At 41.2% G+C, this 23,285-nt stretch overlaps 1 protein-coding gene and 1 long non-coding RNA gene across 4 annotated transcripts in view; one reads left to right on the top strand and one right to left on the bottom strand.

The window, feature by feature from the left end:
• nadkb (NAD kinase b) overlaps positions 1-22,938 on the top strand; it is a 23,468-nt gene extending 530 nt beyond the window's left edge. The window contains exons 1-12 of one of the 3 annotated variants that reach the window (XM_062530534.1): positions 10,810-10,940; positions 11,786-12,061; positions 12,246-12,329; positions 12,999-13,128; positions 14,690-14,798; positions 15,167-15,252; positions 15,632-15,734; positions 19,181-19,335; positions 20,315-20,414; positions 21,033-21,208; positions 21,557-21,639; positions 21,895-22,938. In XM_062530534.1, the coding sequence (XP_062386518.1) occupies positions 11,787-12,061; positions 12,246-12,329; positions 12,999-13,128; positions 14,690-14,798; positions 15,167-15,252; positions 15,632-15,734; positions 19,181-19,335; positions 20,315-20,414; positions 21,033-21,208; positions 21,557-21,639; positions 21,895-22,054 (1,461 nt within the window). In that variant the 5' untranslated portion in view covers positions 10,810-10,940; position 11,786 and the 3' untranslated portion in view covers positions 22,055-22,938. Of the gene's footprint in view, positions 1-10,809; positions 10,941-11,785; positions 12,062-12,245; positions 12,330-12,998; positions 13,129-14,689; positions 14,799-15,166; positions 15,253-15,631; positions 15,735-19,180; positions 19,336-20,314; positions 20,415-21,032; positions 21,209-21,556; positions 21,640-21,894 lie in introns of those variants that run through there. The other 2 variants (XM_062530544.1, XM_062530541.1) reach the window with 2 other exon arrangements.
• On the bottom strand, positions 4,067-12,458 carry LOC134075081 (uncharacterized). Its single transcript, XR_009938018.1, has 3 exons — positions 12,354-12,458; positions 5,991-6,338; positions 4,067-5,652 (listed from the first exon to the last, which is right to left on the bottom strand). It is a non-coding gene; the product is annotated as an uncharacterized LOC134075081 (long non-coding RNA).
• Positions 22,939-23,285: the final 347 nt, after the last annotated feature.

Below are 23,285 nucleotides of genomic sequence, written 5' to 3'. Positions count from 1 at the left end.
ATAACAGTAGGCTAGTAGTTAATGGAGAAGTTTCTCCCATTAGTCTGTATATAGAGTGGTGGTGGTGGTTTTTGTTTATCAAAAAACATTGGTGAGGTTTTTGGTTTTTGCATTGGGAGCGTGAAAATGTTTCAAATTTAGGCTATGTGCCGCTATCACATCTGTGTGTAGCCAGTTCCACTGATTATAGTGGAAGTATACACTCTTCATATGGGGCGCTTCAGTTGTGTGTGTGTGTGTGTGTGTGTGTGTGTGTGTGTGTGTGTGTGTGTGTGTGTGTGTGTGTGCGTGAACACTGCCTGATTGACTTTTGCCTGAATAACAATCGTCCTCCCTTCATTGTTGATTTTAATATTTTTAATATAATCCTCTACTGCATACCGCACGCCCTTCTGCCTTGCACCAGATATGAATGTGTGTACATGTGGACCTCAAAATATGTGATTATGCTTGATAACAATGTTGTTATTAATGAATTAGGAACACCTAAGTACAAAAATACTATTTCTTGGCACAAAACACCTATTTCAGTAATTTTCATCCTGGAAATTATGTTTCATTTTAAACTACACCACTTCAAGACATTATAGAGCACACTACATTCTGTAGGCTAATATGTTACAATTGTGTAACAATCATCATAATTTCAATGTAAATGTATTTGAAATATGGTCCAAATTTCCATCAAGCATAAGTTCAGAAATATAGCTGGCCTGGTTGAACTCATTTAGCAGAGAAATACAGCTATGCATCAAACTATGTCAGCTCACCAACAAAAGATTCACATAATAAGTAGTTGTACAACTTAATAATTTAAATGTTCCATAAATATGCTATAATGATCCAGGTTACTAATTAGTCTTAAATGATGTTAACCCACAGAACATTAATAAACACTACAAATAGTGTAGGCTATAGTTAACCTTATGGGCCGTTCACACCAGGAACGTTAACTAAAGATTAAGTTTCTTATATGTCTAGTGCTTACCTGGTGAAACTATCCTATGGTTACTTTGTGGGTATTTCTGCAATGTTTGACATAACAGTAACTAAGGGAGACAGGACATTGGGAAAGGTCAATTGTGAGACTTTCTTTATGGAGTGAGTCAGTGGGTCTTGTGAAACCAGGCTTAGGATTTGGGACATCCCCATTTTAAGTGATGTCCTCATTTTAAAGCCATTTTGAGGTAGTAAATCTGATGGCCATAGAAACAGTGGAGTTTCCAGACCCACTTCATCCTCAAAACCACAATCTTAGGTCATCATACTGTTAGGTCAACAGTGGGGCCGTACTTACACTACACTGTAGAAATGAAACTGTTGAGAAAAGTCTGTTTTTTAACAATAATGTTTTATTCAGGGTTATTAGACAAATGTGTGAAGAAGAGTACAAAAAATGCAGATGTTTCAGACCATCTGGACTCATAAACTGACTGACTGACTGACTGACTGACTCATAACATAAATGCAAAAAAGCCATCCTATACAATGAAGCTGTACGGGTGCATCTACAATCCTGTGAAAAAGTATGCTGCCTTCCCGATTTCTTCTATTTTTGTATATTTGTCACACTTAAATGTTTTAGATCATCCAACTAATTTCAATATAAGACCAAGACAATAGCCTGGAAAACCAGCGCCAACTGCTGGACGGCAAAATGTTTTGCCTGCATTTGGGTCTGGCCTCGGACCATTGAACATTTTGAAAACACTGCCCTGAATCTGGCAGATGGCAACTAAACCAATCACAACGCAGAGATGTGTTTTGAATCAACGCGGGCGGGGCAGAGGGCTCTGGGGCGGGGTTTTGAGGGAGCGTTGGCCTATAGGCACAGACACGGTTTGAAAGACAACGGGTTGTGCTCATCAACAATGTTCCGTTGTATCCATTCATCGAGGCCAGACTAAATTAGACATCCAATCCATTTAGGCTGGTTTATCAGGCTACCAAGACAAAGCAAGTAAGCATAAAACGTAGCTTTTAGTGATCATTTGATTTATGGAAGGTAATGAGTTATTCAAAACCTTTATCAGGAGGGTGCATTAAATCTGTGCTCTCCAGCTGGCTAACCCTCTTGCACAGCACTTTCGAACACACTCTCGGCAGGTCCTGGAGCTTTATGTGTATTATTGGCCCTGATTGAATGATTCACATACTGTACATTTCTTTCAGATAACTGAAATGGTTGCTCTTACAAAGTCTCTGACATGATGTCATTCTCAAAGCAGGAGTTCAGCTCCTCTGCAAGAGAAGCAGACACCTCTGCTCTGACACTCTTTCCTCTTTAGTCTGTAATTGCCCTTAGCCCATTCCTCATGCCCCTGGTGTTAGTGCTGCTGTAGTGTGACTCCATCTTTTCCCTGGACGGTCTCTTGGCCCTTTTAATTGATTTTCTCAGTTCATAATGTGCTTTACCGTTCTCACTTGAGTTGCCAGAATGAGAGGCAGCTATCCAAGCTCAGAGTTCTGAATTTCTGAATATTTGAATTCAGAGCAAAAACTGTCATGTTTAGTTAAAAATTGTTTCTAGGGTGCAGTTGTGTTGGTTTGAATATTGTTTATATGATCACATTGAGCCATAGTATAGCCTCAGAAAGCAGACCAGACATGTAAATGTAGCACACCCAAGTTTTTGAGTATTTGCTCAGCTTTGGCCACAATAATTTGGACATATTTTCTGTACCAATGCACACATGATTATAGTTATGATAGTCATTTATTCAACCCTCAATGGCATTAGATAAAACTAGTGCAGTGCCAGTCAAACATGTCATTAATGCCAATAATGAATATTATATTACAATACACTGCTCAAAAGTTTGGGGTTACTTATAAATGTCCATTCCACTCCATTATAGACAGAATAGCAGCTGAGGTCAGTTGCATTGTTTTTTTTTTTTATCAGGGCAGCAGTTTTCAGATGACATAATTGCAGAAGTGTTCTCCAATGTTTTCTCAGTTTAAAATGATATCAGATAGGTAAACAGAACGTGCCTTTGGAACACTGGATGCTAACAATGGCCAAGGAGATAATGCATTAAATATCAGCCATTTATTTCTACAACAGTCAAGAACCCTTTTGCACTTATGTAAGTGCATAATGTAATCCGAAAACTGCTGCAGTAACCAGAGCGGATTTAGCCATTTTGGGGCCCAAGGCTAACACATCCATGGGGGCCCTCCACATCCGTTATTTTAATCCAAAAATGCAGGAAGGGCCACCCCTAGTGTATCTGTCAACAAATAAAGATGGATGGAAGTACATGGAATGATGGAACAAAGTTTCAGTTTGGTGTAAACCAAAATGCCAAATATGTTTATTTTTCTAAAATCACACACATGCTGTTCACACATAGGCACACAAATCTCACACACACATACACACAGACACTGAGATTGGAGATCTTCAAGTGTGTGATCAGGAGGCCCTTTGGCACGCTTGCGCGTGTGCACACACACACACACACACACACACACTGCTGTGTGTGTCATGTGTCCTCTGTGTGTGTTCAAAAGGTCCTTTGGTTGCACACTCAAATAGTAAACACAGACACAGACACAGACACAGACACAGACACAGACACAGACACAGACACAGACACAGACACCGACACCGACACCGACACCGACACCGACACCGACACCGACACCGACACCGACACCGACACCGACACCGACACCGACACCGACACAGACACAGACACAGACACAGACACAGACACCGACACCGACACCGACACCGACACCGACACAGACACAGACACAGACACCGACACAGACACAGACACAGACACAGACACAGACACAGACACCGACACAGACACAGACACAGACACAGACACAGACACAGACACAGACACAGACACAGACACAGACACAGACACAGACACCGACACCGACACCGACACCGACACCGACACCGACACCGACACCGACACCGACACACACACACACACACACACACACACACACACACACACACTCTTATCAGCCTGAGAGTGTGCACCTGCTATCGGCCCTCATCAACGGCCATGGTAGACATATTTACATCTGGTAGCGTGAACATTTCCAGGGAAGCGCACACACACACACACACACACACACACACACACACACACACACACACAGACACACACACACACAAAAATATGTATAGTTGTTGGTATCTTGTCTCTTTGTTTTCACCACCACAGCAAAAACAGAAGAGGGCCAGTCCAGTACAGGAACAGGAACATTCATGTGTAGACACAAAAAAGCAGAAATGTGCAATATGATATATAAAGTATAGACAGATGGTACATAGACAGGATCGGATAAATAGTACAGTTCAGACAGTAGTAAACAGTTGGTTCACAGAAATGGTGGTAATATAATTTAAATATGAATACTGTAGCCTATATGTTGTGCATTAGCAGTAACCTTATAAGAGCAGACTATAAATATGGCTACAGTATGTATGAACAACATGTACAGATATGTGCAGTGTAGCAGCAGTAACGTTATAAGAGAAGTAAGAGTATATAATAATGTAATATAATGTAATGTAATATAGATATTTGCAGTGTGATTAGCAGAATATATTATATTATTTCATTCACACTGCAAAGCCTGGAAACTACCGCCCTAATTTTTACCCTCTCATTGAGATGTGGTCGCGTCAGCCAGGCTACCTTTAAGGCTTAATTTTCAATTAAATTATAAACAATAATTTTCTGTGTTGTGCCATTTTATTTTTTATTTTTGTTTCACATCGATTTCTACCAATGTTGTACGGGAAATGAAAAACATGAAAATTAAACAAAAGAAAAACATGAATAGTCCTGCCTTTAATAACCACCCCCAACACTTAGATTTAAAAAAAAAAAAGATCCGGCTTGCTCACACTGTATCACCATAGGGAACTAAAGGTTGAATATTGTTGAGATTTCACACAAATTGAGTAACTCCATCTTGGTTGAGACTTGAGAGTAAAGCTGTGCATATGTACAGTACATGTGGAAATGCTGAATGGAAATGAGGCATTGATGGATGGCATATGCAAAACTATACATACTGTTGAAGTGCAAACATTTTCCTTGACAAGGAATACTGCCACACCTATCCCAAAGAAAGGCCAGTTTTGTGCTGTCATTTTCAAAGAGGTCTTATAGCACTCTCTGTGTGTCTATCTTTTATCTGAGTGCTGCTTATCTCACTCTCACCATATGTTGGACTGTGGACCTTGATAAAATTCAACTCACTTCAACATCTAAGTTATTAGTCCTTGCCAGAACCCCTAATCGGTACCATTCGAGGAGACTAAGTAGGGTGCATTTACACTGGAAGGCCTGCCTATCCGATCTTTCAGACTGCTTGTTTCAAAGGGGCCTTATCAGATACGGTGAATTGTCCTAATATGGATTTGTTTTTACATTTTGCACATCTGTAGTATAATGTAGTATACTGTAATTATTACCACATTTAGGGCCGAATTCAAGTTATGCACATTCTCCCATACCCGCCTCTGTCACACCCACTGGAAAGGTGCTAAGTGGCAGAATGCGCACAAGAGTTGCACAAGAAAAACCCTCATTTTGGAGTAGCTCCTCCCAAAACACGAAACGGGCTTCATGGCACGTAAAGTACAGAAGTGAAGGGCAGAATGCGAGCAGGCTGAAAAAAAAAAAAACATTTTTGAGAATGAAGTTGAAATATGTTGACTATAATCTCAACATTTGGTCTTTATTCTTGACATTCAAAACTAGTTAGTATAGCTGTTGTTAAACTGGTTCTGAACTACAATTTCACAAAATCATCTAGGCTACACAAGGTCAGTGACCAACTGATTGACTGACTGTCTGGATTCAGTGCTAGCTATACTTTAGAGCTGTCGTTCTCTCCTCAAACTGGAGAGTTTTGATGGATATGTCAAAATGTAATGTTGAGATTAACTTTATTCTCGAAATGTTGAGTTAAAAGGGGAACTGTGCAGTTTTTTTAGCTTAATTTACCTTAACAGTTCAGCTTCAGAGTCATTGGAATTGGATTTGGGTTACAGTATGTCTTTTTCGGGTTGAATGGTGGCCATCTCGCTTCCACCTAGCGCCTGTGAGTGGAAAAAAACACCCTTCCAACCTCGGCCCGGCGGGCTGCTGTTAGAACCGGCTAGAACAAGGTAGCGATGGAGTTTCTCAGACATTCGTCATGGCAGAGCCAGCAAAAAGAAGCAGAAAGAAAGTAAATCGTTGTCGGAGGAACAGGGGAAGAGAAAAACGGCAGACTGACTGATTGAGGAGTGTCGTAAAATACATACGTTAAAGCTGTAGGGGGAGCTCTGCTGAGAAACCTGCACGAGAAACCTGAAAAATTAGAAAACAGCTTATTGCCCAAACTGCATATATCCCCTTTAATGTCAACGTGTCAAGATTAAAGTCAACATAATATTTCAACTTTATTCTCAAGATTTTGAGTTTAATATTGACTTTACGGTCGACAAATAGATTTTCATCTCGTCATTTCAAAAATAGATTTTTTCATGTGTGGCCCTAATACTTTGAAATGTAATCTAATCCATTATATAGAACAGACTACACACCAATTTTTGTAATCAGCAACATAATCCATTGGATTACAAAAATAACGTAACACAACCTGAATAATTTTGGATTACTTTGATTACTTAAAAATAAAAAAACCCTCAAATAGTCAATACATTGAATAAAAGAAGATACTCAATCATGATCATTTTGATGCTACACTGTGTACAGAGAATATTACATTACTTTTAGCAGACACTCTTTTCATCCAATTTACAATATTACAAGAGTCATCAAGTCAAGTCATTACTTTGTCCCCAGAGCAACTTGGGGTTAAGTGCCTTGCTCAAGGGCACAATGGTGGAGGTCGGGAATTAAACCGACAACTTTCAGCCTACTGCACGCTAGCCCAGCTCCTTAACCACTACCAACGCCTAAATAGCATGTGTGACATTACCAATGCATGCCCAGAATGTAATGTTATTATCATGGGTAGGAGCATGACCCTTTTTGTCTGTTTCAGAGAAATCGATAGAGATAAAGAGTTTGTGTTGGGAGTGCAAGATGGCCTATTTAATAGGTAAAATACTGGCATTGTATCCTCTGTTCTGTCATTTTACTCCAAATTGGGACTACACTGTACCTTGCACTCGCTGCAAGATTGTGCTAAATTGAGCGAATGGCCCAAAGATTTGTGTTGTGGTAATGCTATTTCTGCTATGATACACATGTAGCCCCCACATCCCCTTTTAAACACAAATTGCGTGATCATGTCTAAACCTCATTCCTGATCTGGGTCATGGCACCAATGCCTTGTGTTGATTTGCACGACTTGGCCCTGCACTCGCCTGGACTCAAACCCGCAAACATCATGGATTTGGGAATCGATCATGCTAATAATCAAACTAAAAGCCCAGGCTGCTGGCTCTCTTACTACAACTCTTAAGGCATTAGGAAGGATGTTTACGCAACATAGCCTACATACTGCACAGATATGTGCCATCTAGCAGTTACACAACTGCAGGCCTATAAGCAGACATTGGGGGATGGCCGCATTCTGGACGAATTTTAGCCTGGCTAGCGCCTACCACTTCTCAAATGAGACGTGGTCTGGCAACCAGACGTTCATTTTCTCATATTTGAAAAAATGCCCAGATCCGGCAACATCAGGCGAAAATGTGGGTGTTAGTTTCCAGACTGCCTTAGCAGCGTGAATGAAATCACAGCGCAAGGCAGGATGGGAACACCCAGGCTAGACGATTTTGATAACTCTTCAGAATCTGGTTGGTGGTCACCTTAGCTATAGCACAGGTGTAGCCTTTACTTCCCCTTTTAAACAGAAATTATGAGGTCTTCTTTTTCTGCACAGAACCATGCAGTGGAAAAAATAGGTGTCCATTTTATTTTCTAGCTGGTCAGTTGGGTGTGCTAAAAGGCAGTAACTCCTTCTGGCAAGTATTATGCAAATAAATGACAGATTGAGACATACAGTAATATAACCATCAACACATTCAAGCATCTTGCTGTGAAAAAAGATGCCAATTCCAGTACAAAGCATGATTATCACACATAGAGTGACCTATGTTATTTGACTGAGGGGCCTCGTTTATATTAGGGTGAACAATTGAGGGGCCCTAATAAGACATATCACATAGGGCACGCCAGGCAATGTTATGTACAATGATTACGTAATCCAAATTAGGCTACTTGTAATCAGTTACTACCCAGCCCTGGTCGTAGATTCCTTTCCAACACATGGCGACAGGCCCTTATTTTGGAATCATTGATCCAGCCTAATAATAATCATTGATCAGAGATTCCTAACCTTTCTTCCTACCTCGCCTAAACTTTACAAAATGACAATGAACAGCATCAACAGTCAAGAAACAATATATGTGGGTCTACCTTTACTGTAAATAAATTTCTGCATTTTTCAAAATCCTTTTTTTTCCATGTTTTACACTGGTGCTGCTACTGTCTATCACAACACTGGTGCTGCTACTGTCTATCACTATCAGTTTCACTGATTGGCCTGGTGTGTTTTTGAGGGAAACGTTAGTGAATTATTGTGTCCCAGACTAATGTCTCTCTGAAATGAGGATGAGTGGGTCCAGGCTAGTATTTATCCAACTATAATCTGACATCCTCAGGAAACACCCTATCTGCGTTTACATGGTTCACTAATTTGCTTGAGACAACCCTCATGCACATTGCACACCCTAAGATTTTGGTCACCAAAATGAAAGCAAACACAGAAACAGTCCTGCAAAAAACACAAGCTTGCATTATTAGGATATTTCAGTGTTTGAGGCCGTTTCCGAGACTATTGACAAGTCTGCAAAAAAAGGCCTACCGGTTTTATATCTAATAGATATAAACACTGTGATAAAACAAAACAAAAAAGTAGCCTATCACTTATGCCATGTTATCAATTTCAAGTAGATAGTGTTGGCTATAGCTTATTTTATATATATATATTTAAAAAATCACTAGACGTAGCCTATTTAAGAGGGATTCAGATTATATGCAACAGATGAGCTCCAACATTTTTGGACAGGCGCTTGGATGTTTGCACCTCTGCGATAACCATCTCTCCAGTGACACTTCCTGGCCATTTGTAAAATTGCAATTGCAATTTTCGGTGCTACTACTTTTTAAAAAAAAAAAATGTTTTAAAGCACCAATCTTATTCTTGAGGAGATTATTAGTCAGATAGGCTATACAACAGGAAATTGCTCTTGTAGGCTAGAATGAAGCCTGTGTTTTTGCAGCCCAATTTTGGTAATGGGGAGAAGTAGGCTACTTGAAATATATATTCTCTACAGCACTCCATGTAAATCTAATAGCCAGGTTTAGGAAAAACATATTCTGTGGACGACAACAACAGCAACAAAAATCAGCCATCGCACGTATCGTCAATGCGGATGTTCAACTACTGTAGTTGATGAGCGTCATGGGAATAAAGGAAAGGCATAGCTTGCATTATTAGGCTATTTCAGTGTTTGAGGCCTACTTTTGTTTGTCTGCAAAACAAGGCCTACCGGTTTTATATCTAATAGATATAAACACTGTGATAAAACAAAACAAAAAAAAGTATCACTTATGCCATGTTATCAATTTCAAGTAGGCTAGGCTAGAGTTGTTGGCTATAGCTTATTTTATATATATATAAATCACTAGACGTAGCCTATTTAAGAGGGATTCAGATTATATATGTAACAGATGAGCTGCAACATTTTTGGACTAGCCGTGCAGGCGCTTGGATGTTGAAGGGATTGTAGCCTACCTCTGCGATAACCTGATAACCATCTCTCCAGTGACACCTCCTGGCCATTTGTAAAATTGTTAGTCAATAAGGTGCTACTACTTTTAAAATGTTTTTTTTAAAGCACCAATCTTATTCTTGAGGAGATTATTAGTCACATAGGCTATACAACAGGAAATTGCCCTTGTAGGCTAGAATTAAGCCTGTGTTTTTGCAGCCCAATTTTGGTAATGGGGAGAAGTAGGCTAGGCTACTTGAAATAGATATTCTCTACAGCACTACATGTAAATCTAATAGCCAGGTTTAGGAAAAACATATTCTGTGGACGACAACAACAGCAACAAAAATCAGCCATCGCACGTATCGTCAATGCGGATGTTCAACTAGTTGATGAGCGTCATGGGAATAAATGAAAGGCATAGTCTGTGCTTAATTTAAGTGTTGCGATTGTTGTGTAAGATGGGTTAGGAATAGCCTACAAAGAGGATAACCACGGCTCTTCGGTGACTGTCTCAGCTTGGAGCCATCATAAGCCAGCTTGGGCGGACTTTCTCTAGTATCCTCCAGACAGGGATGAGGCATCAGGGTTACCTCAACTTGCGAAACCATAAGTATTTTGCGACATCTGGGCCTTGCACGGTCACCTCTGGGTTGACCCGTGGGTGTTATTGAGGTGACTGAAGCGTCCATGTCAGACGAGGCTGTCTTGGTTTCACAAGTTGGCTACAACGTTTCCTCACACCACACGATAATCATATTAGATACATTCGAGGATAGGTTAGACCTACTTTTAAATTGGCCACATAATGGCAACCAGAGTGGCAACACAGATGGCTACTCACCAAGACGTAGCCTACTGTAAGCTGATTAACAGAAACAGAAATGGAGGACTTTGGCCATACACGTGTTTATTAACAAGTTGGCGATTTAAAAATGTTTAAATATAACTACTTTCTATATGTGGTCGTTTAGTTTTTCAACCAGCAACTCCAAAACAGCGAAAGCCTGTAACATTTTTCAAAATATTAAGAACTTCTGCATGACGTCAGCGCGTCATACAGCATACAGTCATGAGGTAGCGAACATTGGATGTCAAGCGTAAGCTAGCCCATACACCGGAGATGGCTAACACAACCGCATTCTTTTTATCGTTATTTTAGGTAATATGATTGTTGAATTGTTTGTCACTCATTACATGTTACTGTAAGATAATTGTCGGTAGTTTTTGAATCAAACACCGGGGTTACTCGCCTCATATTCAGTAGTTAGCTAGCTAGTTAGCTACCTACTTAGCGAACGATGAGCTAATCCTGCTAGCTAACAATATCTTCTGTGACAGGCAGGAAGACTGCTGTGATGGCACTGTAAATTAGCTTTTTAGGAGGTAGCTTCTTGCTAACTACACAATACAATATTTTAAAACACCGCGTTTGTTGTTAACTCCAGCTGACACATATTTATGAGCAACACAGTCGTTTAACCAGCTGTGAATTTTCGTGAAACAAAGACAAATAAGAATTCGCAAGTTAACAGTTGGTTATTTAGCGGTAACGTTAGTTGGCTAAGATATTTTGGCGTTTTTAGGAAGCTAACGTTAACGTTAGCTGGTGAAGTTGTTTGTAATGTCTTCGTGTTTGTATTGCCAATTTACATATCTTAACAGAAACTAAAAGTATTCTTCAATGACTGGTTTCGTCCCATGACCTCAGGCATTAGCTTTGTATACATTGTCGATGGATCAAACTTGATCATGTAACCAGCTTTCTAGAAAGTAAATAACGTTACTTATTGGCCAACAATGTTGCAACTTTATAACCATCTCAGTTTACATTGACAGGTTGACAAGTGACTGAAACGGTGCTCTTTGCAAGATACTGAATGGAATTGTCGAGTTAGCTATATGTCTGATTGAAATGGATTTACTTGGGCAGTTAGCCAACAAACTTGGATAAGTGTCCTTATATTTAGTGGCTTGAACTCTGTAACGTGATTTACGGCCTTGTAGAATGGAAGGTGTGGAGGAGAGGCGACCTATCAAGAAGACAGAAAGCAAGGCGAATTGTACAGCGTCTGACCGGCCACCTAGACAGAGGGAGCGTCAGGGGAAATCACCTCGCAGGCGGCGTGAAGTGAAGAGGTCGCAACGACGACTGGATGGTCAAGAACAGCTGTTGTGGGGCGGCGAACCGCGAAGGTTACCTGGACAACATGAGCTCTCCGAACCCACGGGCTCGACAGTAGAGACGTCTGATAGCTCTCCCAAGAGATGGGATAGGTGCAGGTACTCACTGAAATCCATGTGTTTTTATGTAGCAGATGAAGAGAAAAAGCCTCTATTTGTTCACTCTGTATAGCGTACATTGGTTGTAAATCTACTTATGCAATCGCAGAGATGACCAAATTAGTCTTATATTGTTTTCCAAATGGACAACTAAGTCTTATATTGTTCATGCCATGAATTTCAGACGACCCCATTTTCTTCATGGACCATATCCAACCACTCATTTTGGACCCAAAGCCTGCATTCTACCCAACCCAACCTCAATCATGTAAGTGAAACAAATTGGTCTTACACACTCAAGGAATCTCTGCTGCTTGAGACATCATGTGTTAGTTTTGTTGTTGCCCTCCTGATTCCTGTGTCATTCGATAAGATAAGGCAGCTGGCTTTAGCTCTGATTGGTTGTTGGGGATTGGTGGGAAGGTGCACTCCGCACACGATAAACCTTGTTGGAAGAGTAAATCACAGTTGTCCTGCCTGGACCTCATGTCCAGACAACACGCCAAGCGAACAGAGGTTCAGCCCTTCCCACAGCCTGAGGTCAAAATGCCTGCTCTTCACTGCATGAAACAGGATGAGGAAAAATGGTACAGTTCATGGGTGACAAGCTAGTAGCACTTAATATTTGATATTGTGTTTCATTTTGTTGTAGAGGTTTATACTAATTATTTGCCGTCATTGTAAATTCTGATAGTTTTCTATTCAGTTGACCTGTGCTGTGACTGGCGAGATTGCATTCTTGAAAATGTTAATCTGGTCAGCCTGTGTGGATATTCTGGTTGGGCTGTTGTTAAAAGAGAAAGAGTGTGTGTGTGTGTGTGTAGCATTATGTTAGTTCAAAGCCCTTTGAGTTGTGTTGCATAAGCGGGGGAGAGGTAGCGTTTACTTATTGCTGAAATCACATGTGGAATGCTTTGTCTCCTATGTCTTGGCATAGGCATATCCAAGACCCAGCTAGCCAGCGCTTGACTTGGAACAAGCCACCAGTCAACGTCCTGATCATCAGGAAGATTCGCGACGAGAGTCTCCTGGAACCTTTCAAAGAGCTTTGCCGTTTCCTGGTGGAGGTACTGAATCAGGTCTTTTCAAAACATTCAAGGCCCCTGTGTGTGTGTGTGTGTGTAACCGCGAAGTGGGCCATGACCTATAAAATGTTAAGCTTTGGTTTATTTTCTGACAGACTAAGTACTAAGTGCAGTATTTTTTTTCTTTTTAAATTATGAACTGGCCAAGAAGTTGATTTCAGGTTTTTCTAGTATTTCAAGTATGCGACCTGCAAGTATTTCAGCTTCGTTGTGTGTGATGGCCTTGTTGGTGGACTGACACTTCAGTGTGGTGTTGTGTTTAGTGAGGGTTTCCCTGCTAAGGCTGCATGATTTGGGGAAACTATCTAATTGTGATTGTTCTGATAGATATTGTGGTTGCGTTTGCGATATGATTTTTCAATGTCAATTAGTTGGTTCAGTTCAATATTCCAAATGTCTCTTTAATTTGTGCTTTTCCTGATTGGTTAGCACACCTGGTGCACAAGAGTCACAGCACCCGCGAAGTTCACAAATTACAGAAGTGGCATAGTCACGGAGGATGAAATTAATATAAAAGTCAGAAATGTGACAAAATTAACTGTGCATGATTATTTGTAGCTTTTACAATTAGGTAATTGCTTTGGTTCATATTGTGATGATTACGATTGCGGTCATTGTGCAGCCCTGTACCCTGCTCAGTCACACCCCTTTGGAATCCCCTGGAAATGTTAAATAATCGATTGATGCTTCCAGGGAAAGGCTGGTAAACTCCTAGTGATTAGTGGTCCTCACTTTCCAGGTTGAGGACTAACACTGTGATAAAACACTGTCATGAAACAGGTGTGATTAAGCATTTGAGAACTCAACTGGTCCAGGATCTCTGTATGAACCTGAGTAAACTGACCTGACTAGTCGTGATACAGTGAAAGGCGACGTCACCTCACAATTATTCTGGCTCAAAAACGGTATAAATTAATGACTAACGTGCCATGATTCACTGCATGAATATTTGGAATATAAATAGAGCACTTGAACAACAGCTGGGAAAGTCCATGATACATTAGCATTCAAAATCAAAATGAAATGTTTATATTTTGATGTCTTTGATGTGCATTGTGGGAATTGCACTGTACAGTACCATGGACCGCAGTAGTCCTAAAGATTGGGGGGGGGGGGAATAAGATTAGATGTTCTTCTGAAGTATAGTACTCTTTCCAGTTGTATGTCATATCGACATCATTACTGATGTAGAGATTCAACTTGGTTACCGTTTTTTGAATGGCTTAAGTTTACTGCTGAATCCGACTGACTTTCATCATGAAATCTCCGAAAAAATCGGAGTTTCCAAACGTGTTGGCGTATATAGAGTAGTCTTTCCTCAATCCGTTCATTTTCCTGTCCATTGTCTCGAGTTAAACTTCCTGGTACATTGTAGCTCTCTGCACCACGTTATCAATTATGCTCCATTGTCAGGACATAATGGCATGCTGAGGTCTTGGCAGTACACATTACAATAGAGTTAGAACAAACAAAGGTTTTGACGTGTTCACATCTTTTCATGAGTTGATTTGTTTTTTTTTTTCTTTCTTGGTCTGTCTTTCAGGAAAAGAAGTTGATGGTGTTTGTAGAGAAGAAAGTCGCGGATGATGTCACTCTCACAAACGATGAAGCCTTCTCTTCCATTTGTAAAAAACTCTGCACTTTCAGAGAAGGTGTGGTACCTTCTATTTAGACTGCACCTAATTTCCAGTTCATGCATAATCATTGTTTATGTTTGCCAAGGTGTGGTGGCAAGAGTTCAAATCTTATTTGTGAAAACATTGTGAAAGTAACAATGTACTTGTTAATTACGCACAATTGGTTTCTCCATCACAGTGTCCACACCCATCAAAACTGTGTTTAAGTCTTCTTTTAAATGGTAATCACTGTATATTACCATGTTAAGCATGTCCTGGTTTCAGTTAAGGATACAGTATGGAATACTAGAATGGTATGGTATCGTATGGTTTGCTAGACATGAACCATAAGTTATTTCTCTACATATCTTGATCCTGTGGTTCCTGTATTTTTTTCTTGGTAGGCTTTGATGACATATCCCATTGTATCGACCTCATCATCTGCCTGGGTGGAGATGGAACCCTTCTCTACGCATCCTCCCTATTCCAGGTATTGAAAGCCTATAGATCCTACATGTGCATATTGACACTTCAATGCAGTTTCATCTCAACATATCCCAGGGGTAGACAAGGAGTCAGGAGTTAAAAGATCTTGGCCTTTAAAGAAAAATGAAATATTTGAAATGGTAGTCTATAGATTCCGACATAACCATAACTCTTATCTACACTGTGTAGTTCATGACATTTTGTTATACTCAACTCCAAAGCCTATCTGGAGGAATGGGGAAGTAAAGGGTTAAAAGACAGTAGATAAAAACTATTGAGGAAGTAGAGTTTCAAAATATCCTCTCATTCCGATTCGTGACCATAACAGGGAAGTGTGTCTTGTGGGTTTTGATTGGTTGTTTATGGTGTGTTTCTCCTTAAAGGGAAGTGTTCCTCCCGTAATGGCTTTCCACCTGGGCTCATTGGGTTTCCTCACACCCTTCAAGTTTGAGTCTTACAGGACAGAGGTGGCCAAAGTTTTTGAAGGTGAGCTTTCCCCCACAGGACAACAGAAGGATTTCATTGGTGGCCAGCTACTGAGCTCTTGAGGAGTCAGATAATAATATGCTCTTTGACACAGTCAGTGTGTCTGTCCTCTAGGGAGTGTCTGTTGAAATCCACAGGGTATAACATTTCCAGTGTGCCTAATAGAGCATGTATGTTATGCGGTTGAGATTCATTGTCCCAGTGGGCTGTGTTTTTTCCTTTTCACAAGCCTTTTGTACCTGTAGACTACAGATATTCCACATGCCATCTTAACAGTAGCAACACACAACTGATCCTACGGCTGATAGCAGCTGGGGCTTTTGCCCTAGTTAGAACTAAATTGCTTTAGAATGAGACTGTTAGCTTGACTGTAAATGCGTAAAATAAATGGCTAAGGTGTTAAATCGATGTTCTACAAGATTCCCATGGGTCATGGAATTTCTGGAATATCGTGGAATTTTGAGAAGTCTTTTCTAGACATGGGAAGTCAGGCAATTTGATCATTTTTGGGGCAAAGTTATGGAATATCAGGGAATGTTGTTGTAGCAGTTCAATATGTACTTGCCAAAATACATTGTAGATGTGTAGTTGTGGTTAGCCCAACTTTGTTTATTCAATACCCATTTAGTCATCATCCATTCAAAAAAAAAAAAAGTTAGGCTTGAACTGCTGTGTGGCTGTTCTGAAATCTTTGGTTGGTATACCATTCATTATACAGTGGGTCAGGGTCATTCAAGTTTTTTGTCAGGGAAAAGTAATGGAATTTTCGATTTTACTTGCAGTGGTACTATCCCTCTCATGAAATAAAGAGATGAAGAGAATGAAGGGTGTAGGAAGAGCGCACAGGACCCCGCACAGATCTGCACTATTGAATGCTATTGTGTGACTGCCAAATAAACTAGAGCGGGGGTTCCCAACCTCTTTCATCAAATGGACCGGAATAACAGTTGTCATATTTCTGAAGGACAGGTGGCAGGGATGTTGGTAGTGTTTTGTGAGAGATGGTGCTCATCGTATTACCAAGGGTTCCGGAGTATCTCCCCTAGGATATTTTTTAAATTCTGGCTGTTAAATACACCATTTTAACACAGTATGATAGCAGCTGAGTAAACTGGGCCCGTCTTCTGTCTGACTCAGGTGACGTGAACATTGTTTACCTGCAGGCTATCACTTCACTGCTTGACACTACCGTGCATGGACCATAATAATTTGTGACACAGCATGACACAGCACACTTTACCTGCTGTGCCATGCTGCTATCTAGTAGTAAGCAAGTCATGCTGTGAAATGATAGCCTGCAGGTAACCAATGTTCACGTCACGTCACCCAGCCCACTGGGACAATGAATCTGAACTGTATAATATACATACTGTATTAGGCACACTTGAAATGTTACACCCTGTGCATTTCAACAGCATTTCAACTTTACTTCAATCATAAGAATGCATGGCACAGCATGACACAGCATGACTTGCTGTGTCATGCTAGATAGCGTTAGTTTAAGCACATAATTGATGTTTTGTTTACATAATGTTCAATGGAAGTCAATGGGAGCTGTAAAGTGGGAAAGGGTAGTGGCCAAGGAAGATTTCTTCGGATGATGTGACACCGGTCTTGTGTGGAGACATTTCAAATTAACAGTGGAGATGTTAGCAAAACTACCGTAATTTCCCGACTATTAGCCGCGGCTTATACATTGATTTAGCAAAATGTCTTCCGCTCTGAGGTTGATCCATTTAACAGTTAAATGTATCAACCTCATAGACCGTTAATATGGTATTACTATGGTTTAGTGTCTTTTAACTTGTATAAAACACAGCCTTGCGGCTTATACACAATGTGGCTGATACACAGGAAATTACTGTATAGGTTTTGGTAAATGGAGATGCAGATCATCTCTTTCATTAATTCATTTGTGCAACAGCCCACATTATGTGCTCACTTTAGTGAGATGAGTCATATAAATGTGTTTAAAGCTGTCATCGCCATAGGCTACTTTAATGCCTATATATTTTGATGACACCACATCATTCCTTGATCGGGGAGACTTTAAGTTTCTTTTTCTTTCAGTCCGTGATTCCGTAAGACCATTCAATGGTGCCACAAATTAACTGACAGAAGTACTGGGCATAATCTATATTAAATCCTGGCTCCCTGGCCCAGCCATCTACTTGTCGAGGAGGCTCATAGTTTCAGAAACGCTGCAGATCATAGACTGAGAAAGACTTTTTTTTTCACGGATCAGGTAGGTCTAGTTCACAGCCTGGCACCGGTCCAAGTACCAGGGGTTGGGGACCCCTGAAATAGAGCATCATCAAGGCATATGGTCAGGCTGACCTAACTTAATTCAAGTAATTTATTCTATTACAATAAATGAATTGTGTTGCCTATAAAATACAGCTTGTGGGCTATTTACCAATGTTAACAGACTATTCATTCTGAACTTATTGAATAAAACTTAATATACAACTTATTATACGGCTCTTCACAATGCAAGTAGAACACTCCATTGACTTGAATGGGATTTCCCAATGTTCTACCGGTCATTATTTTTTGATAGATGACCGCTCCGAAGTTATAATGACCGCTGCCATGCCAATGGCAACGGGTTCACTCCGCTAGTTGTTGCGGAGGCCACGAAACGGTAGCCAAGTCATTGCTAAAGACACATTGAGATGAGTTTCTTTTCTCGTTTTGGCAAGTAGCCGTATAATAATCGCGATAATGTATAGAACGCCGGTCATTATCGGAAAATAATTCCCTTCAGGACGAAGCAAAACCCCTCCGCTGCGCGTCGGGGTTCAATTCATTCTGTCGGGAATTATTTTCCGATAATGACCGGCGTTCTATACATTATCCCTTACATAATAACAACATAATGCTGGTCAGATAGTCCAAAATGACATTTGGTTTAATGCATTTCTAATAAACAGGTGAACTGGAGACAGACAGGGAAAGTTAAAGGAGGAAGTAGCAAGTGAATAAAGATGGTTCCCCGCGCTTCTTTTCCATGAAGCACCAGACTGGAATTCAGGACGATCATATAGAGAGGGAGAAGGATCACCGGAGCTCAGAGTTGGGTTTTAGTTGTTGTTGTTTTTTTTAGTGTGGTAGGCTCTAGCGCCCTCTACTGGTGCTCACCTGTTAGTGACTCCTACCTTTTTTTTGTTTTTACCTTCTAATCCAATTGCACAGGGTGGAGGACACCTTCCTTGGTGCCAGAATATTGCCCTGTGTGTGCTAATTTCTATATGTCAGTTTATTCAGGGAGGGGACAAGTGCTATTTTGGTTATAGTAGAGCTGTTGAATTATGTTTTTGTTTTAACGAATGAAAGATAAACTAATGAAATGTTAAGTGTATGGCCAGATTTCCTGACGGTGCATGTGTGATTGCTTTTGTGTGCGTGTGCGTGTGCGTGTGTGTGTGTGTGTGGGCGCGGGGCAGGAAACGCGGCCATCATCCTCCGCAGCCGTCTGAAGGTGAAGGTGGTGAAGGATGCGCCGGAGCGGAGTGGGCAGAGCGGAGGCCCTGAGGAGAACGGGCTGGAGCCTCACAGCCACGGCAGCAGCGAAGCCGGCAAAGTCACGCAACAGCTGCAGGTACTTACTGCACACACATAAACACACACACACACACACACACACACACACAGCAAGCATACTAGACGATAACATGCATACACAGTCATGTGCGTGTTATTCATGTGCTACACACACACACACACACACACACACACACACACACACACACACACACAAACGGCATACAACTCACTCCAATAAAAATACATACTCAGCCCACACACACACACACACACAGCATCAGAGACAAGCATAAACATGAACAACTGGACGGAACGACAACTAATATTACTGCAGGCATTACTGAGGTATGATGGTGTAGGCGTAGTTAGAATTCTAAGAATGGACAGCAGTGTCATCATGGTTGATTGGAAGGGCTGTGGTAGCATGACATCTAGTTGTGTACCCAGAGCTGTTTTGCATTGGAATTTGCATGCTGCGCAGATAAATATTGACAACACACAGGGTTCCCACCAGGTCACATAGTGCATTTGACGTACCGCTCAAGAAACTATATTCGGTTTCTCTGCGACTAGACAGACACCAGACATGTTCTCATTATCAGGGGTAACCAACACCAGAAGCATCACATCTTGTTTTTCTCCCCTTGTTCCATCTCCATGGAGACTGCCATAAAAAGAGAGTGAGCATGTGTTATTGACACAGCAGATGGTCGGAATTCGCAGGTTTGTTTAGCAGTATGGAAAGCAGACAGCTGAAACCCTTTGATGGAAGAAGCCTCAGATGCCTTGGGATGGCCCCTGTTGCCTAAAGGGCGGCGTTACAAATTAACCCAGTTCTGTTTGTGTGGGGGGCAGGAGGCTGAAGTACACTCATGCCCAGTTTGCTGTCGACCTGACTGCTTTCATTTTCTCTCTGAACGACCTTTTCCTCATGTACTGTAACTGTAGTGTGCAGACAGCACAGAGGACTTTGTGTTCTGTGGCCCCTGTCATGTGTGACCTGTGTGTTGAGTAGCGTACTTCTGTTTGTGCAGGTGCTGAACGAGGTGGTGGTGGACAGAGGTCCCTCGTCCTACCTGTCTAACGTGGACCTGTACCTGGACGGCCGTCTCATCACCTCTGTGCAGGGAGATGGTAAGTCTACGATGCTTACCTGTTGCCAGGTGGAGGTGGTGGTGGTGGTGGTGGTGGTGGTGGTGGTGGTGGTGGTTTTACACTGAGATCATTTGCACGCCCCCTGTCCATATGCAGGGTCGGGTTGTGCTTATTACATTGCACTGATCAACACAGTCATCTCCCCAAAGAAGTGCCTTCATCTTAGCTGACGTGGTTCTCACACGTGTAGGGTACCCTCAGGCCAGCACGCCTGGCATGTTAGGAGTTTGTGTGCAATGACAGCATAAACTGGATACAAGCCAATCTTGCAAAACCGCATACCCAAAAGATAACAAAGCAATTCCTCAAAAACATATTTACTCAGTACCCTTACCTTAGTACAGCTCTGTTTGGAAATCAAGAAGTCCCTGTGAATTTACCTTTTTTTAGTGGTATAAATATGAAGTTTTTGGACAAATCAATCAATCAGGCAATAATTCAATCAATAAATCAATTGATCAATCAATCGATAACACCTTGACCATTGTGCACAGCTTAATTGTGGAAAACCACACATTGCTCCTTTTGGAAAAAAAAAAATGCCTTGTTTCCTCTGCATGCCTAGTACAAGACCATTTTCTTCTGTTGTACTATAAGACCCGTGTTGTCCCACAGGAGTCATCGTGTCCACGCCGACGGGCAGCACGGCGTACGCAGCAGCCGCTGGAGCCTCCATGATCCACCCCAACGTGCCGGCCATCATGGTCACGCCCATCTGCCCCCACTCGCTCTCTTTCAGGCCAATCGTGGTGCCTGCAGGGGTGGAGCTCATGGTGAGAGAGAGAGCACCAGGGTTTGGGGGGGGGCGGGGAGAGTAAGGGGGGCGGGTGTTAGTGGTGGTGGTGGTGGTGGTGGTGGTTCGTGGGAAGATATGATCAATTGATATTTATTAGAACCTAAGAGCAATGATCTAATGATATTTATTAGAACCTAACAGCAAAATCAAAGAATTGTGGAAGTCATGTCACTGTGCCTGCATGGGATGCACATGGTTAGTCAGCCTTTAGTTCAATGATCTGAATGACGAACATCAGAGGCACCTCTGGTTACTGTGTTTTGGTTACTGTGTTTTGTCTGCGTTGTGAAGGTTGTGTGTAATGTGGTCTGTTTTGTCTGTGTAGATTATGCTGTCCCCGGATGCACGAAACACCGCCTGGGTGTCCTTCGATGGCAGGAAGAGACAGGAGATCAAGCACGGGGACAGGTGAGCGCCAGTCTCTCCAGATCTCTCTCAGTCCCGCTAACACACAGCCATGTTCATAGCCACACTGGCTCTGAAAACTCCATTCTCCACATAGCTATTTTACACTTACCTTTTGGGAAAGAAAATGGATTATAATAGTGACTAGACAGCTGTCATTACATTATTACAGGTGTTGTGATAAGTGTGAGAATGCTGTTGTTAAAATTATTATAGTAATTCAAATATCCCCCTTTCTCTTTCCTCTCTGTCTCTCAGCATTAAGATCACCACCTCCTGCTACCCCGTACCCTCCATTTGTTGTCATGACCTGGTGTACGACTGGTTTGACAGCTTGGCTCAATGTCTCCACTGGAACGTGCGTAAGAAACAGACACGTCTGTCCGAGGCCTCCGACTCCTCAGACACAGAGAACTGACAGTGCTCCAACCCTGCCCTCTCGGTTCGTTTGTTTGTTTCTTTCTTTGTTCGTCTGTCTCCTTGTTTGTTTGGGTTTTGTTTCTGTATCTCTTTTCTAGGCTGAGTGGACAGTCATGGAAGTGAGTAGTTACATGCTGTGTAGCATTGTATTACATACGTCGGGGCATGTTCAGTACTGTCAGTACTCTGTGCAATGTTATTTTGTCTTCTTTTCATTGTCATTACAAGTGCAGTGCTGCTATGCTTACATTGCTCTGTTCTTTTGGTTTTGTTTTACACATGTAATCATTCTGTAGACTGTCTCTTGCGACAGCTCTAGCCTAATTCATACATTCCAAAACACCAAAACCTGTTGGGCTTGTGCAGCATGACTAACTCATTTAACTAATAAAAAAAGGCTTACCTCTCTGTTCTTTTGACTGGAGAGGGCCTTCGTGCTCATGTTTTTATGGCTGGTATGCTGCTGAAGTTGTTTTAGTTTTTCATTCATTTCTTATGCTGGTGACAGAGAGGTGCAGACTAGGTTCTTAGATTTAACATCCAGAGAACAGAATGATGTAATTGATTTTTATTTTCTCTGTTATGTCTATAGCGATAACATGGCTAATTACAAGTCTATGAATTATTTGTGCGTACGAGAAATACTAGAGGCTAAACATGAAATATGAATTATGTTTATTATATTTATTACACAGTGCATCTAATGGGATATTGATTGTTAATTAAAGAGAGATTGTTTAACTCACTTTAAAACAAAAAAAAGTACTTGTCAGAATTCCCCTCCTTCTACATTACATGGGACGAGAAAGGTTTATATTTGTACTAATTACCACCAGTAGTCTTCACACTTTTACTGCAAATAAAAATTGAAATGAAAGAATTGCTACTTTTCACAAGTTTCTTTGGCCTGTCTGACTTAAGTCACTAGCAGTTGCTGTATAGTGAGAATATGAATACAAGCTGAATGACTTAAGAGTGTTTACATGATGAATTTGGTTTGGAAAATGAAAAACACATCTGTATTTAAGGTACATAATTATGAGGATTACCTCACTCTGAAGATCTTACCAGTTATGTTTTTAACTTTTGTATATAGAATGCAGGGCAATGTCCATAAATAACTTCACCTTGCTATCAGAAAGAACATTGTAACTTAAATGCAACTTTTAAGCACTAACCGACAGAGTAAACAACTGTGATCAGAATCACAATGAACAGCAGCACCCGCA

This window comes from Sardina pilchardus, chromosome 2 (genome assembly GCF_963854185.1).
Source record: "Sardina pilchardus chromosome 2, fSarPil1.1, whole genome shotgun sequence".
Taxonomy (NCBI): Eukaryota; Metazoa; Chordata; class Actinopteri; order Clupeiformes; family Clupeidae; genus Sardina; species Sardina pilchardus.
Note: the sequence above shows the minus strand (reverse complement) of the source record. Positions and strands in the feature narration are given on the sequence as shown.